Genomic DNA, 15,376 nt, shown 5'->3' with positions numbered 1-15,376 from the left:
GCCGGAAGCGGGCGGGCGGGGCGCGCGCTGACGTGGCGACGGCGGCGGCGGCAGCAGCATGCGGGGCGGCGGCTCGGTGAGTGCAGGGGGGACTCGCCGCCGGTGCTGCCGGCTGCTGCCCGGGGGATGCGCGGCTGTAGCTGGTCTCCGGCGCGGGGGGGCGGGGGCGCGCGCGCATAGAGCCGGAGGCCGCTACCAGATGGGCTCCACCGTCGGGTTGGTGGGAGCGGGTCGGCGCTGTCGCCGGAACAGCCGCGGTGGGACTTATGCTTCGCCTAGGGGTCTTGTTGGGCCTGCGACCGGAGAGAGAGGAGGCCTGGGCAGGCCGGCGCTGGCTTGTGCGGGCGGTGTGCTCGGTGTGCGGCCCCGATCTGTTTGCCCCCGTGCGGGTGGGCGAGCGGCGAGCGGGACCCGCTGCGGGCTGCCCGGAGAGCCGCCGGCGACGGCGGAAGCGCCTCTGCTGACCGTGTGAAGGCCTGGCCGCCCCTGGCGTCGATCCTGGGGCGCGGCGGGCTCGGCTGTGCTCGGCTGAGGGCCGGGGGCGATCCGGAGCAGGGCGCTGCTGGCTCTCAGCGTCGCTCGGGAGGTTTGTCCGAAAGGCGGTTGGTGCAGGAGGCGGTGACCGTGAAGCGTGCAGGCAGACATGGAAACGTGGGACGTGCTCTTGCTAAGAAAGGTTGGGCCAGGTGATCCTTTAGGTCCGTTCCAACCTGGTTTTCTGTGATTTGATGATTCTGTGACTGAAACAGGGAGTTCCCCAAAGGGTGTTGAGCCACCAGGTCGTGGGGGTTTTCCCTCGGGGATAGGAAGGGGATTCTGCCCCTCTGCTGCGCTCGGGGGAGACCCCCCTGCAGTGCTGCCTCCAGCGCTGGGGCCTCGGCACAGGAGAGACACGGAGCTGTTGGAGCGGGGCCAGAGGAGGCCCCGGAGGTGCTGGGAGGGCTGGAGCCCCTCTGCTGGGAGGACAGGCTGAGAGAGCTGGGGGGGTTCAGCCTGGAGAAGAGAAGGCTCTGGGGTGGCTTTATTGTGGCCTTTTCAGTACTTAAAGGGGGTTTATAAGAAAGATGGGGATAAACTTCTTAGCAGGGCCTGTTGCAATAGGAGAAGGGATAATTTGAAACTAAAAGGAAGGCAGATTCAGACTTGGTATAAGGAAGAAATGTTTTACAGTGAGGGTGGTGAAACCCTGGCCCAGGTTGCCCAGAGAGGTGGTGGATGCCCCATCCCTGGAAACATTCCAGGTCAGGTTGGACGGGGCTCTGAGCAACCTGATCTGGTTGAAGATACCCCTGCCCATGGCAGGGGGTTGGAATAGATGGCTTTTAAGAGTCCCTTCCAGCTCAAACCATTCTATGATTCTATGTCAGTGCAGGACACTCAGTGCTTCCACTGACACCTCTCCTCTGTAGCTGTAGGATGGAGTCATTAGCAGTTAATACATCAGTCTCCTGACCTCTGTGAGAGTTTCTGTGCTATGCTTAAACACCATCTTTCCAGATGCGTTTAAGCATCTGGAGTAAGATGGAGCAGCCTTTCTCCAGCAGCAGGCAGTGTTCTAGGTCACAGAAATGTCCCACAGGCTATAGGGAGGCAGAAATGGCCCGCTTGCTATTGAAATTTCTTCATCTTTTCGGGCTGTAGGTCTCTGTTTCTCTTTTCCTAACCTGTGCAAGGAAGTTGGCTTTTTTCGTTTTCTGTCTGTCCAGCCCGTGGGCATTCCTGCATACTTTAGGTCTCTGTTTTCTAAGAGAAAGTACACCATGTAAATAAAAAACATCAAAAACTTAAACAGCAGTTTCTCTAGATATTTCCTTCATAATTACTGCTATCAACTTTTCAGAAAGGAAGGCTAGACAGATCACCTGTACTCTCTTTTTTTATTGCAGATTCTTAACTGTGACCTAAATTCTTCATAGTAATCTTCACTTTTATGCAAAATTTTTTAATTCTAAAAAAATAATATCTTAAAACATGTGCCATGTCTGTCAGTCATCTAGGTTCTTCTAATGGTAGATTAGGCCATCTGATTGCAGCAGACTGTGCCTTCCTGTTTGTTCATTTTTATTGTTATAACTTCACAAGCCCGATTTTTTTTTTTTCTAGCTGCTCCTCAGTGAGGTTTCTCCACCTTTCTGATTAGGGGTTTCCCCAAACACAGCTGTTTGCACGACTAGGTGCATGTAAACCATATCAAAGTAATACAAACACAGACATCCAATTTACTTTTCCTCCAAAGAAGACGATATTTGATTGTGGAGTCATTGATCAAGCAGTTGTGAATTTTTTTCTTTTGCTGCTTCCCTAATCTTTCCATGAGAGGAGATGCTGGTGTTGGGGGCCGAAGGAGAGTCTGACGCTCTGTAGTCACAGTTTAAGAACACATCTAGTTATGTCAGCGTCTGCTACTGAATTTCTTACCTGGTGGTTAGGGTGTGTCGCTGACTGTGGTCCTGGGAAGAGTGAATTACTGCTTGTTCCTATGCATAAATTGGAAGACAAGAGCATAAAAGATGGATTGAAGTTAAATTTTTTCCAGTGCGTTTTTTTTCAGTGGTGAATTTCATTTGCCTTGAAGCTGCCTATTCCATAGTTTTGATACAGCACCTGAAGTTTCTCAGCATCTCCTCTTGACAAGTTATCACATTTTAATGACTTCTTCAAATTCTGTCGTATCCCTTTTCACTGTTATCCCCAGATAACGTGTAGCATTTATTTCTAATAACTAAAACACTTCATAGTGTGATCCTGTTGATAATATGCATTTCATTTTTCTGTAAAGAAGATAGTTAATTTATCCATATTCTTTCTTTTCTCTTCCCCCTGCCCCCAGTTTCTTAGCCAATTCCTGTACATGGCAAAATACTATCTCTGTTTCTAGGTTACAGTTCTGGTATTTCATGTACTTCTACTGAGCGATGATTTTTGTTTCTAGTCTGTATAACCAAGATTTTTGTCCTGGGTTTCCCAATTAAGAATGACGTCAAGTCATTATTATTATTTGGAAGAAAGTGATAAACGATTGTCCACACGCCAGGAAGAATGTACAGCAAATGAGTTGTTTGTACTGACTTGGGAATGTCAGTGGTATCTGTTAAATAGCATGTCTTAATAGGAGCATAATAATCAACAAGTAATAAGTGACAAAAAATCTTTGTTAAGTAAGGAGGAGGATTCTGTGATGTGGATAAAGTGAACATCTGGGCAGCTGATGCAGTGTGACAAAATAATTGAGATAAAAAATGAAAACAGGTCATAAAAGAGACTAGAGACAATGTTCTTGGTATGGTAAATGCAAGAATTATTTCATTAAGGAAAAAAATAAGTACTATGTAAAAGATAGTAAGCGAGGATCTAAAATATTTGTCATTGTGTGATAAAGTCTAGGCAGAAAGCAGGTACCACTGAATGAATTGGAGACAAAGAGCACTCCATCGTGCCCCAATGCAAGGGGAATAATTGGCTTTCACATGGGCGATGTAGAGGGGCTCATTCCTATTTTGATTCCAGTTCTAATTCATCTGGAGTTGAAAAGGTTAAACACTTCCTTGTTGCAGAAAACAGTGGTTACCTTTTCAAAGGATGGTACACACATCTTCAAAGGGCAGGTGATTGTGTTTAACTGAACAGTGAAACATGCAAAAAGAATAAAAAAGAAGAAAAATTATGCTGCTAATGTGAATTGTTCTGCTTTGTTAGGACACCAGGCCTGGACATCACAGACAACAGAAGGTCAAGAGGTCTCTGGGAAACAAAAAGTATGTGAATGTTTCTTGTCTAGTTTGACTGAGGGCAAGAAAAAAGCTGAGAGATTCCTATTGGAAAACCATATCTGGTCTTTACAAAATATTTTGAATTTTAAGAGCTGCAATGATTTTGGTTTGTGTGATGAGAGTCTCAGCTGACTTTGCTCATTTGTTTGTAGGAAAAGTGCTTTTCTGACCCTTCAAGGGGTATTTGCTTTCATTTATTGTTTTTAAAAGGATTTTAGTATTGGGAAGAGAAACATTTCATGTTCAAGACTAAATGGTGTTCCAAAATCTATGTATTTTGAGTGTGATTGCAACTGAAAGGCTTTAATTTGAGAATTCTTCTCCCCATCCTTCTGCAGTACCTTCTTAAACATAGTATATACTGATCTGACCTGGCACCAGTGTCCCCCACTTACTAATTTCTGGATCGATGTGTTAAAACATGTGAACTCCACAGCTCAGGTAGTGGGAGGGTATTAGTGGGGTGGCCGTCACAGTCATCATTTAAGCGATCTACTTATTTCTGTTTGTGAATTGTGGTAGCAATGTGATGTGTTGAAAAGTGTTTGTGTTTTCTGTTCTTTCCTGTTACATTAACGGTATTTGCCCAGAGAATAGATAATCTACGTTTCCTTCACGCCTAATAATTTTGCTGGCATAGCGTCCAGGCATTTCAGGGCTGTGAGAAATACTTGAGAATAGTGTAGCAAAGTTCCCTCTGATCTCTAGGAACAAAAATCAGTGCTGCTGACTAGTCTAAATTAGTCTTAATGTAATGTGATATACTATAAGTCTGTTTTCATTGCTGAAAGCCTTGCTGGTTAAAATTCTTACTAGAGTTAAGTCTTAATTGTGTAGTATCAGCTCTGACTCTGGGAATATGTACTGAAGGAGACAGTCCTTTGTGGGACAGCATGTGAGCTGGCACAGGCAGGGCACAGAAACAACCACAAAACTACAGATGAAATGCAAAGAGTAAATTTATTGTCGTTACCTCGCCATACCTGGGGGATCCTTGAAGCAGCACCCTGGCAGAGGCACACAAGCGGGAGCTCAGGCACCGCGAAGCTCAATCTATGCTCAAGGATCACCGAAACTGCTCTTTTCACCTGTATATCAGCGATTCACGTGGACAGAGTTTACCACTGTGCTTTGATCTTTCCCACAGCAGGGCAGGAATCTCAAGCACAGGTGCCTCTATCACAGGCTTATGTTATGGAAACACAGATGCTCTACTTGTGCCACACATTAGACTAAACAACAATTAGTATGGTATGTGTGTTTTTCTACACCTCAGCTGCAGGTCACTTGAGCATGTTTATAAGCCTCCTCGCGAATCTTTCGTTATTTTCCCACAGATGGAAAAGGTCTAATTTGTAATGGTGGACTGTAGAAGAATTCTTATATTTGACATTGGTTGTTTAAGGACAAATGGGTATTTTTTTAAATTGAGATTAACTTGTGCCTGCTTCTTAAGTTGAAGGTTTGAGGTAGGATGAATATTTTTTTTCCGATCCTCTTGAGTAGCTTTCTAATTTCATTCTCTAAAAGATCTACTGAAAAATAACATTTATGATGTTTTATCTTGCTGGCATTTTTCAGCTCACAAAACTCAGGAGATTCAATGAACTGTGAGATAAATTTTTAGAGTACTTGGGAAGATGAAAGGGATGTTGTCTGTCAAGTTATTGTGGCTCTGTGTGTATGTATGCATATACATATGTCTATATATGTATATGTACATATACATATAATTTCAAGTTGATGTTTTCCAGGTCTAAGCAATTTGAGGAGGTGGAAACTACTGCTCTAGGACTGAACAGTAACTATGATGAGACAGTCAGCAACGTTTCTTCTGCCTCACCGAAGAGTCGAGTGAATGAAAGTGCAGAGTCCAGAAGCAAGCGGAGCATTCGCAGGCCTGCTTACTGGCTGGAAATGAGAGGAATAAAAAACAGCATTAACAAATCTTCAGAAAAAAAAGGTACTCGTCACTCTTGGCTAGATGCAAAACTGTTTTTCTCTCTGGTTCTTTTATGAGAAATTAGATGACTACTGAAAGACATGCTGCAGTTCACTCACAAATTACAAGCTTGGTAATGCTGCTCATGTATTAGGAGAAAAAAAACCTTCCCCCGCTGCAGAAACATAGGTAAAATTCTCTGATGTTACGCAGTTCCTTTTGAGCGACATGTCTATTAAAATTAGTGATTCTGTGACTGGACTGTTTTATCTGTAGAAGAGATATGTGTGAAGATTCTGCCAATCATATCAGGAATATGCTTTGAGAGCTTTAAAAATAGAACAAACAATACTAGAGATGTGGAAAAGGGGACTGTTCAGCAGTATTCTGGATTAGACGTGGCTTTTATGGTTGATAGATTTTTTTTTTTTTTAATTTTTTTTTTAAGGATGTTTTTATTTCTCTTATTTTCTCACTTCTGTCACTTACTGTTTTCTGATTTGCAGTGGTTTGCGTCTTACTATGAACATTCAGATTTCCTGGCCTAGGAGCTGTTTTCCAAACTTCTCGTCTGACAGAGAGCCAAAACTTTGCTTTTCTTGAATGCACTTTCTTCTTATCTCTAAGTTAGAATCTGTATTCCATCCTGTTGTAAGGAGAGCCAAATCTGGTAGCTTGATAGAAGCGAGGTTGCTGCAGCTCCACACCCCCAGGTCCAACCAGTAGCGAGACCAAGTGTGTATTCCTGTGGATATAAACACATGTATACACAGCCAGCCACACAGATCAACACGAAGAGGCACGCTCAGCACTCCCACAAACAGCACCAATGGCCTCCATCCTGCCTCCCTCTCTGGCTGATCAGGGTGTTAGTGACAGAAAAGAAGCATATATAAAAAGTGTATATACAAAGGAGTGCATGTATAGATACATTTGTGTGTGCACACGTATATGCTATCTGGATCGCTCCTGTAGCTTGACTTAAACACTCAGTCTACTCTGTATCTGGCCTTTGGATGTCGGTCTCCTTAGTTGCTGGCACATGGACATATTAGCCCCCAAGGCATGCAGAGCCACACCAGTTGCTGGTGTAGACCTCCTTACAGACAGGCTCACGCTCACAGATACTGTGCTCCCCTAGTCCCACTGATTTGGTGTCAGGCATGACCAGACTTGTATAGTGACCAACCACCTGTTTACAAGCAAGTGGCCCTTTTTATCCTCTTGCACCTCTATTTTCCCACACTTGATCCTCCCCAAATTAGCTGATTCTCTCCCTCGCCCTGCCTTTGATACCATTCTTAAACATCGCAGTTTTGTGTAATTCTGAATTGTTCTTTGCTAGTGTCCCATGTGTCACATAACCCTAGGCATTAACACTATACTCTCCCTTTTCACCACTCCCCCTCTTTCCCCTTCCAAAGGGTGGTCCAGAGAGTGGCTCCCATTGACTCGTCCTGGTGGGTCTCCTGGGACAGACCTGGGAGGAAGGTGTCTGTTTCTGAGTCCATAATTTCTGTTCCCCGTTGTGCTTCTGTACTTCTCAGTGGTCATGGAGATAAGCCTTTGATAGGCCTGGCAGGATATTATTTGAGTTTCCCCACCTGCCATTGTTTCTCGCTGCTCCTTTTTGTGTGAGTGCAGATGAGCTTTTTATGACACAGCCTAGCGCCTTCCGGCTCTCTTCCTGAGTATTATTTTCCCAAACCATGCTATGGCACTGTTTCTTCCATAAATATATATATATGGATATATGTGTGTGTGTATATATATCCCACTGGTGTCCATGTGCTTTACAGAAACTACTTTTTTTTTTTTTTTTTTTTAAGTATTGAATACGAGGATAAGCTGAGGCAGCAGCAGCCTCAAAGCTGTTACCCGGACTGAATAATGAGACTGAAGCGTTTCTGTTCTTACTCATTAGCAGGAGAAGTACTATTGAAATGCAAGAGGAAATCTGAGCAAGGGGAAGGTGAAGATCTTAAAGACTCTCCCAAGAAGAAGCAGAAGATTTCGGGTAATACAAATAACTTGTAATTCCTAGTTACAAGCCTCCAGGTACTTCAGACTTTCTCTCTGCCCAAATGCCATCCTCTGCTGTCTTCCACCTCTATTTCTGATCCTGGGTATTTTGTTACAGCAGACTGTTGACTAGTTCTGTTTTACAGTGGGAGGTGATTGTACTGATTTCAGTCTCTTAAAAGTCTGATGAAGAGAGGGAGGAAAGGAAGTAGGGAAAGTGTAGGCTAGTCTGCTTCTTTTCATTTTCCCAAAAGATTCTGGACTAAATAATCAGACAAATTACTTGTAAACGTCTGGAGATTAATGAATAGATGATAACAGCAATATGGGTTTGTTACAGAGAAATCAAATCAAACCACTTAAATTTTCTTTTACCACAGAGACGGGGGCGGGGAGGGAAATACTTAATATCATAGGTCTTTCATGCCTTCAAAGGGTTGTTAATCAGTGGTTAGGTGCAAAAGGAAGTGTGCAAGTGGTGACAAGTAGGAGCAGGTGATACAGGAGAGGCATACATTTGCTGTCTAATCTTGCAAGGATGAGGTAGGAAAGCCAAGGCCAAGCTGGAGTTGAATCTGGGAATGGATGTGAAAGGCAGCAAGAAAGGAAGTGCATGAACAGCAAAGGGAAGACTAGGGAAAGCATGAGCGCACTGCTGAACGGGGCAGGGGAGCTGGTGACAAATGACATGGAAAAGGCTGAGGTATTCAGTACTTCCTGTGCCTCAGTCTTTATCCGTTAAAGGAATCCTTAAGGAATCCCAGGTGCCTGAGGCTGGAGGGAAACTCTGGAGCAAGTCACTGAACTTTACACTCAGTGAAGGAGGACGAGGTTAGACCATTTAAACATACTGGACATACCCAAGTACCCTGGGGCCTGACAGGCTGCACCGAGCGCTGAGAGAGCTGGCTGATTTCATTGTGAGGCCACTCTTGATTATCTTTGAAAGGTCATGGTGACTGTGAGAGGTTCCTGAAGCCTGGAAGAGAGCAAATATCACTCCTATCTTCAAGGACAGAAAGAAGGAAGATCTGGGGAACTACAGGCCGGTCAGCCTCACCTCAGTCCCTGGGAAGGTGATGGAGAGAATCCTCCTGGAAAGCATTTTCAAACACATGAAGGACAAGATGGTGATTGGGATCAGCAAATCATGCTTAAGCAATCTGATAGCCTTCTACAATGAGGTCACTAGCTTGGTGGACGAGAGGAGAGCAGTAGACATTGTTTACCACAACTTTAGTAAGGCTTTTGGTGCTGTTTCCCACAGCACCCTCATAGACGAGCTGCCGAAGTACAGGTTAGATAAACGATAGATTAGTGGATTGAAAACCAGCCCAGAGGGCTGTGATCAGCAGCACAAAGTCTAGTTGGAGGCATGTCACTAGTGGTGTACGCCAGGGGTAAATGCTGGGGCCAGTACTGATTAACATTTTCATTAATGACCTGGACAGTGGGACAGTGTGCACCCTCAGCAACTTCACAGATGATACAAAGCTGGGAGGAGTGGTGGTACACCAGGTGGGTGTGCTGCCGTTCACGGGGACTCGGACAGGCTAGAGAATTAAGCAGAGGGGAGTCTCTTGGTTCATCAGTAGGAGGACTGTAAAGTCCTGCAGCTGGGCAGGAATAACCCTGTGTACCAGAACGTGCTCAGGGCTAATCTTCTGGAAGCCAGCTCTGCAGAGAGGGAACTTGGGGTCCTGGAGGGGACAGCAAGCTGACCATGAGCCGGCAATGCACTCAGGTGGCAAAGGCAGCCAACAGCATTCTGGGCAACATTAGGGAGAGCATTGCCAGTAGGACGAGGGAGCTGATCCTCCCTTTCTGCTCAGCACTGGTGAGGCCACATATGGAGTACCATGCCCAGTTCTGGGCTCCCCAATACAGGGCTGCAAAGACGATTTAGGGACTGGAATATCTTTCCTGTGAGGACAGGCTGAGAGACCTGCAACTTTTCAGTCTGGAGAAGAGAAGGCTTAGGGGGAATCTTCCCAGTGTATATAAATACTTGGTGGGAGGGAATGAACAAAAGGAAGCCAGACTCTTCTCTATAGTGCTGACTGACAGGACAAGAGGCAATGGGTACAAATTAAAACATGTGAAATTCTATCTAAAGAAGAATACGCTTTTTTACTGTGAGGGTGGTCAAACCCTGGCACAAGTTGCCCAAAGATGTGGAGTCTCCATCTGTGGAGATACTTAAAACTTGATTGGACATATTTTTCATCAACCTACTCTAGCTGACCCTGCTTGAACACAGGGGTTGGACTATGTGATCTGAGAAGGTCCCTTCCAACCTAAATGTTTCTGTGATTTCTGTGAAATAGAAAAAAGTATAGAATGATGGTTCACAATCTGTCCTAGGTTAAATTCTAACTATTGTTTTTGTCACCAAAAACTTCTAAGGATGTAGACAGCACAAAACTGAGAGAGACGGCAAGTGTCTTGGAGAAGAGGCTAAAATTGAAAGTGTTCTTGATGTTAGAGAAACAGTTTAAAAAACAGAATGGAATATAGTGTGTAAAATTAAAGATACTGTAATTAGAAAGAAATATTAGCAACTGTAATTAGAAAGAAATATTAGCACAGCTGAAAGACAAATAACAACCTTCTAGGTGTCAATTCTTCAGAAGAGGATTTGAGTTTTATAACAGATCAAAAGCTGAATAGGGACCAACAGTGTCACACTTGTTTTTAAAAAGGCAGATGTTATACTGAGGTGTTTAAGCAGGAGTGTAGGCTATCAGACATGCAAAGTAATTCTTTTGCTCTAATGCAGGGTCACACTTGGAGTGCTGTTCCCAGCAGTGAGCACTGCAGTTCAGCAAACGCGTGGACCAACTGAAGAGAACAGGCATGAGAAGCGAGCAAAAACCATAAACAATGAGAAAATACTGAAACAATAAGAGTTGTTTAGTCTGAAGAAAACAGGAATGGGACTGTCCATTTGGTTGTCAATAAGTCGTTAGGTTGGCTCAGCCATACTGTGAACAGAGGATGTTTCAGTGTGAAGAGTTCCCATCCCCTGAAACTTTGTGTGTGAACAACCATACAGATTACAAAGATCTGGATGGGACTAAAGCCAGCAACTGTAAATAGCTATGGATTTTGAAGAGGCGTAGGGAACATAATCTCGAAATTACTTTAAAAAACCCCCGAAACATCTAAAATTTCTGAATGAGTAGCTTTGAGACAGCAGACTAAATAGCAGCCTTCTAGCAAAAAATCTCTGCTCTTTTTGTAACAAGGCTTGCAGAATTAAGTCTTCTGGTCTTTCGTGTTTGTGTTATAACAGGGAAAAAACAGCAAACTGGAACACAACAAAACTCCAAAACAAAAGGCCACTGTGTTCAGAAAGAACTGGAAACCTATGGCGCAGGTAAGAAGCAGTTGCTCAGAATTGTTTATAAAGCAGTTTGGGCTGGAATATAGTTAATTTTCTTCATAGTAGCTAGTATGGGGCTATGTTTTGGATTTGTGCTGGAAACAGTGTTGATAGTGCAGGGATGTTTCAGTCACTGCTGAGCAGTGCTTAAACAGAGTCAAGGTCTTTTCGGATTCTCACACCGCCCTGCCAGTGAGCAGGCTGGGCATGCACAAAGAGCTGGGAGGGGACCAGCCAGGGCAGCTGACCCCAACTGATCAAAGGGATATTCCATACCATATCACACCATGCTCAGCGTATAAAGCTGGGGGAAGAAGAAGGAAGGGGGGAAATGTTTGGAGTTATGGTGTTTGTCGTCCCAAGTAACCGTTACGTGTGATGGAGCCCAGCTTTCCTTGAGATGGCTGAAACCCTGCCTGCCAATGGGAAGTATTGAATTAATTCCTTGCATTGCTTTGCTTGCATGCGTGGCTTTTGGTTTACCTTTTAAGCTGTCTTTATCTCACTCATTGAGTTTTCTCACTTTTACTCTTCCGATTCTCTCCGCCATCCCACCAGGGAGGGGGAGGGGGATGGGGTGAGCGAGTGGTTGCGTGGTGCTTAGTTGCCAGCTGGGGTTAAACCACAACATGGCTAAAAGATAAATGTGATTCTAGGATTTGAGTCTCAGCAACAGCTGTGTTTCCATTTTGTTGTACACTTTACTGTTGACAAGGAAGAACTGGCTGCTGTCCTTTGGCATTGTGTCAGTACTGCAGAGCAAGACTGGAGGGACTGTATACTGCCTAATAGTGTAGTTCTGTGTGGTTTTACCACTGCATAGTGGAACAGTGAAGGGGGAATCACTTTTTGAACCGAGGAAAAGCCTGTTAAAATAGTTGCACTATAAAACTTATAAAAATATTTATACCTTTTTACTCAGCAGAATATGTTTGCAGGAAAAACTCTGTAGCTGTTGCTGCCAAATCACCTCTTCTGGTAGCCAGAGACCCAAGCTGTCCATCTTAGAAAAATAACATTAGCCTTAACTCAACAGGTGGAATGACTTGGTATGTGTAGCTCACAGCACTCATCAAATACCCCAGTTTTCCGTCAAGTGCTGTTTCATTCACAACCTTTTCCCCCGGTCACCTGGGGAGGGACAACCCTTGCCTGTTATTACCGGGCAAAGAGGAAAGCCTTTAGGTCTCTCTATAAGAATTCAAGCAGATGGCTGCTAAGCCACTTTCTTCCCATAACCCATTTCAATAATTTATAATCCTTGTGGATTATGCCAAGGTTTTGCTTGGCGTTTCAAAAAGAGGCCAGGAACTGGAAACCGTGTCACACAGAGTACTTTTCCCTGGCTGTCGAGTGACTTGGCCTGGTGGTGCAGCTTTGCTCACTTTCAGTGCCAAAAGTGCTGGCTAGTACAAGTGGAGTTCTAAAGATTTGTTTAGTAGAAACGAACCATGGGCTTTGTCTGAAACTGTTCAGTCACATCTGTGACTACTTTTACTGTGGAAACCCTTTTGCTGAAAGAAAAGTTTGCTCTGCATGCTAAAGTAACTGTGTAATTAAAATGAATGAATGAAAAATCTCTGCTGAACAAGTGGAAGAACACTCCTCACGAGGGGATGGTAGGATTAAAGAGTTTTTATAAAATGATCTCCCAAAAGGAGTGGTATGTGCCTTTTCACATTACACATTAAAGCTGCGAATGAGCTAAACCTGTTAAAGTGTAGCTGGACATGAGTTTGGTAGCATGTGATCTCTTTCCTTCTAGAATTCATTGTGCACATCAAAGTGGGGGAAAAAAGAGACCGTGTTTGCAGTTCTGCTCCATACCTTTTGTTTTGACAGGTAGTATGGAAGAGCGATGGTCTTTGGAAATTCAGGACAAGGGCCGAGTTACCTGTCCAACATGCCGGGCTGTGGTGAGAAAGACTGTAGAAGGACTGAAGAAACATATGGTAAATTGCAGGCAGGTAAGAACATGAGAGATGAGCCATTCAACTTACTGGTAGAAATGCCTGCACACTGTTTTGCGTTGCATTTAAAACCAGTTTCATCTCATCATCATGTCTCTAAGCAAGAGTCCTTTATACATCTCTAAGAGGCTGCACTTGGTGCTTCATGCTTAGCCTTTTGCTGAAGATTTGGGGTAGTGAACAAAGATGTAGCTATTTCACTGTTCCCCTAAGTTTTAGCTGCCATAAAATCTCTTCTGTTCTTAATGGGCAAGTTACCAAGCCCAAATAAAATGTTCTGCTCCCCTACTCCTTTCCCCCAAAGAGTTTCCCGCTGCTTTGGTTAAGTTGTAGTTACAAGCACAATGTCCTTGTTTATTTCTAGAAAATGTTCACGTGTCATCACTGTGGGAAGCAGCTGAAGTCTTTAGGAGGGATGAAATACCACGTCATGGCAGACCATAACAATCAGGTAACACAACTACTGTGCATTTAAAAATCCTACAGGCAAGACAGTCTTTTGTTCCTTCCCTGACGTACACAGAAACAGAACATGGTATGTCTTTTCAAATGTTGCAGTTGTTTAAATGTTGCCTACCTATTCTTTTTCTTGTGAGATTTGACATCTGAAAAAACAGTAGAATGTTACCTGAGATGGTAGGCACGCTACATGCTAGAAAGAAGGGGTGAATTTCTGTTTAGGCTGGTCACACATAAAAGGCATTCTTGATGAGAAAAAAAATTGCATCACTGCAACTGTAATTGCTCTTTAGGCTGCAATTTTCAGTCCTGTGCTAGAAAGTAGTTTTTCTACATCCAGAGCAGACTAGATTTCAGTTCTTTACAAGTCCAGAGGTAAAAAAGCAGAAGCAACAGTTTAGTTCTTGTCTCTATTTACTGTAAAGATACTAATGCTGCAATCTACTTTTCTTCTTGCTATTACTTTAAAGTTGTGTACTCCTGTTGTAGTTGTGAAGAATTAGAACTTTTGGAAAGGTCATTCGGAAGTTTGTGTAAGGTTTAGATAATTCGTGGCTGTTACTTCTTACATAGCTCCCAGTACTGTGACTTCTGAACAGACAGCCGAACTAGTAAATTAAACAGGCCAGGAATCATCTTCTGGCCCTGAGGAATGGGTCTGTCACTTAGTTCTAACTTTTTATTCAGTCTAGGTATAATGTTATTGTAAGGTAGTGTAGGAAATAATATATAACAACCACTGGAGGGAGAATAGAGAAGAACTTGAACTGTAGTTTAGTATAGATGAATAACCATTACAGGCAGTTAGTCTGCTTAGCTTTAGTTAAGCTAAGTGGAAATGGTAGGACCAGTAAACGTTAAAAGATGCATGACAGAGATGAGTAAGCACCTTCCACAGGCAGAGGGGGAGAAAAGTAATTATGGAAATACATACCCTTGTCCTTCCCAGCAGCTGTAGTTTGGGACCATTTCTTACCAAGGTTTTGTTCATAGATAGCCATCTCAATGTTAAAACTCTTCTGTTCAAAGTGGTTTTCAGGCAGTTTACTCCTTTTAAAGATAATTCAGTTGTTCTGGGATACAGACAGTGATCATCGTATTAGATACACTTCTATAAAATTGTAAGTTGCAGTGATTTAATTATTTTAGAAGCTTTCCTTCAGTAGTGTGTTGAGTAGTGAATTCCGTATGAGAAGAACTGTAAATGCTGAGCATCCTGTGTTTTTCTTTCACCTTTCTACTGTGCTTTAGCCAGTTGTGAAGGAGGGAGGAGAAGTGGATGAGCAGCTTGAGCGAGACCGCCTTCGGAAGGTTTTGAAGTTTATGGGAAAACTAAAGTGTACGAGGGAGGTAAGGTGCATTGTCCTAAGTATCCTGAACTAAACAGCAGCAGATGCATGAACGTAAAATATTATGAGGGTTCTGCTGGGCATGCTTTGGTGCTAGCCAAGGCTGGATTTGTTTCAAGATCCTAGCTATGCTTTTAAGATGGTATCATAGAACCACAGAATGGTTTGGATTGGAAGGGACCTCCAAAGGTCATCTAGTCCAACCCTTCTGCAGTAAGCAAGGACATCTTCAACCAGACCAAGTTGCTCAGAGCCCCCTCCAACCTGACCTGGAATGTTTCCAGGGATGGGGCATCTGGACCTCTCTGGGCAACCTGAGCCAGTGTTTCAAAACCCTCATTGTAAAACATTTCTTCCGTATATCTAGCCTGAGTCTGCCCTCTTTTACTTTAAAACTATTGTCCTTGTCCTATCCCAGGCATGGTTTAAAACCACCCATTGTCCTGTTGCAACAGGCCCTATTAAAAAGTTTGTTCTCT

At 43.7% G+C, this 15,376-nt stretch overlaps 1 protein-coding gene across 3 annotated transcripts in view; it reads left to right on the top strand.

Moving 5' to 3' along the window:
• The first annotated feature begins 13 nt into the window (after positions 1–13).
• ZNF512 (zinc finger protein 512) overlaps positions 14–15,376 on the top strand; it is a 30,080-nt gene continuing 14,717 nt past the window's right edge. Inside the window, exons 1-8 of one of the 3 annotated variants that reach the window (XM_063330901.1) lie at positions 14–76; positions 3,697–3,755; positions 5,525–5,733; positions 7,637–7,729; positions 11,030–11,113; positions 12,962–13,086; positions 13,454–13,540; positions 14,800–14,898. In XM_063330901.1, coding sequence (XP_063186971.1) covers positions 59–76; positions 3,697–3,755; positions 5,525–5,733; positions 7,637–7,729; positions 11,030–11,113; positions 12,962–13,086; positions 13,454–13,540; positions 14,800–14,898 — 774 coding nt within the window. In that variant the 5' untranslated portion in view covers positions 14–58. Of the gene's footprint in view, positions 77–628; positions 677–3,696; positions 3,756–5,524; positions 5,734–7,636; positions 7,730–11,029; positions 11,114–12,961; positions 13,087–13,453; positions 13,541–14,799; positions 14,899–15,376 lie in introns of those variants that run through there. The other 2 variants (XM_063330900.1, XM_063330902.1) reach the window with 2 other exon arrangements.

The sequence above is a fragment of the Chroicocephalus ridibundus genome, chromosome 3 (genome assembly GCF_963924245.1).
Source record: "Chroicocephalus ridibundus chromosome 3, bChrRid1.1, whole genome shotgun sequence".
In the NCBI taxonomy this organism is placed as follows: domain Eukaryota; kingdom Metazoa; phylum Chordata; class Aves; order Charadriiformes; family Laridae; genus Chroicocephalus; species Chroicocephalus ridibundus.
The sequence above is the reverse complement of the archived record's forward strand: the minus strand, read 5'-3'. Positions and strand labels throughout refer to the sequence as shown.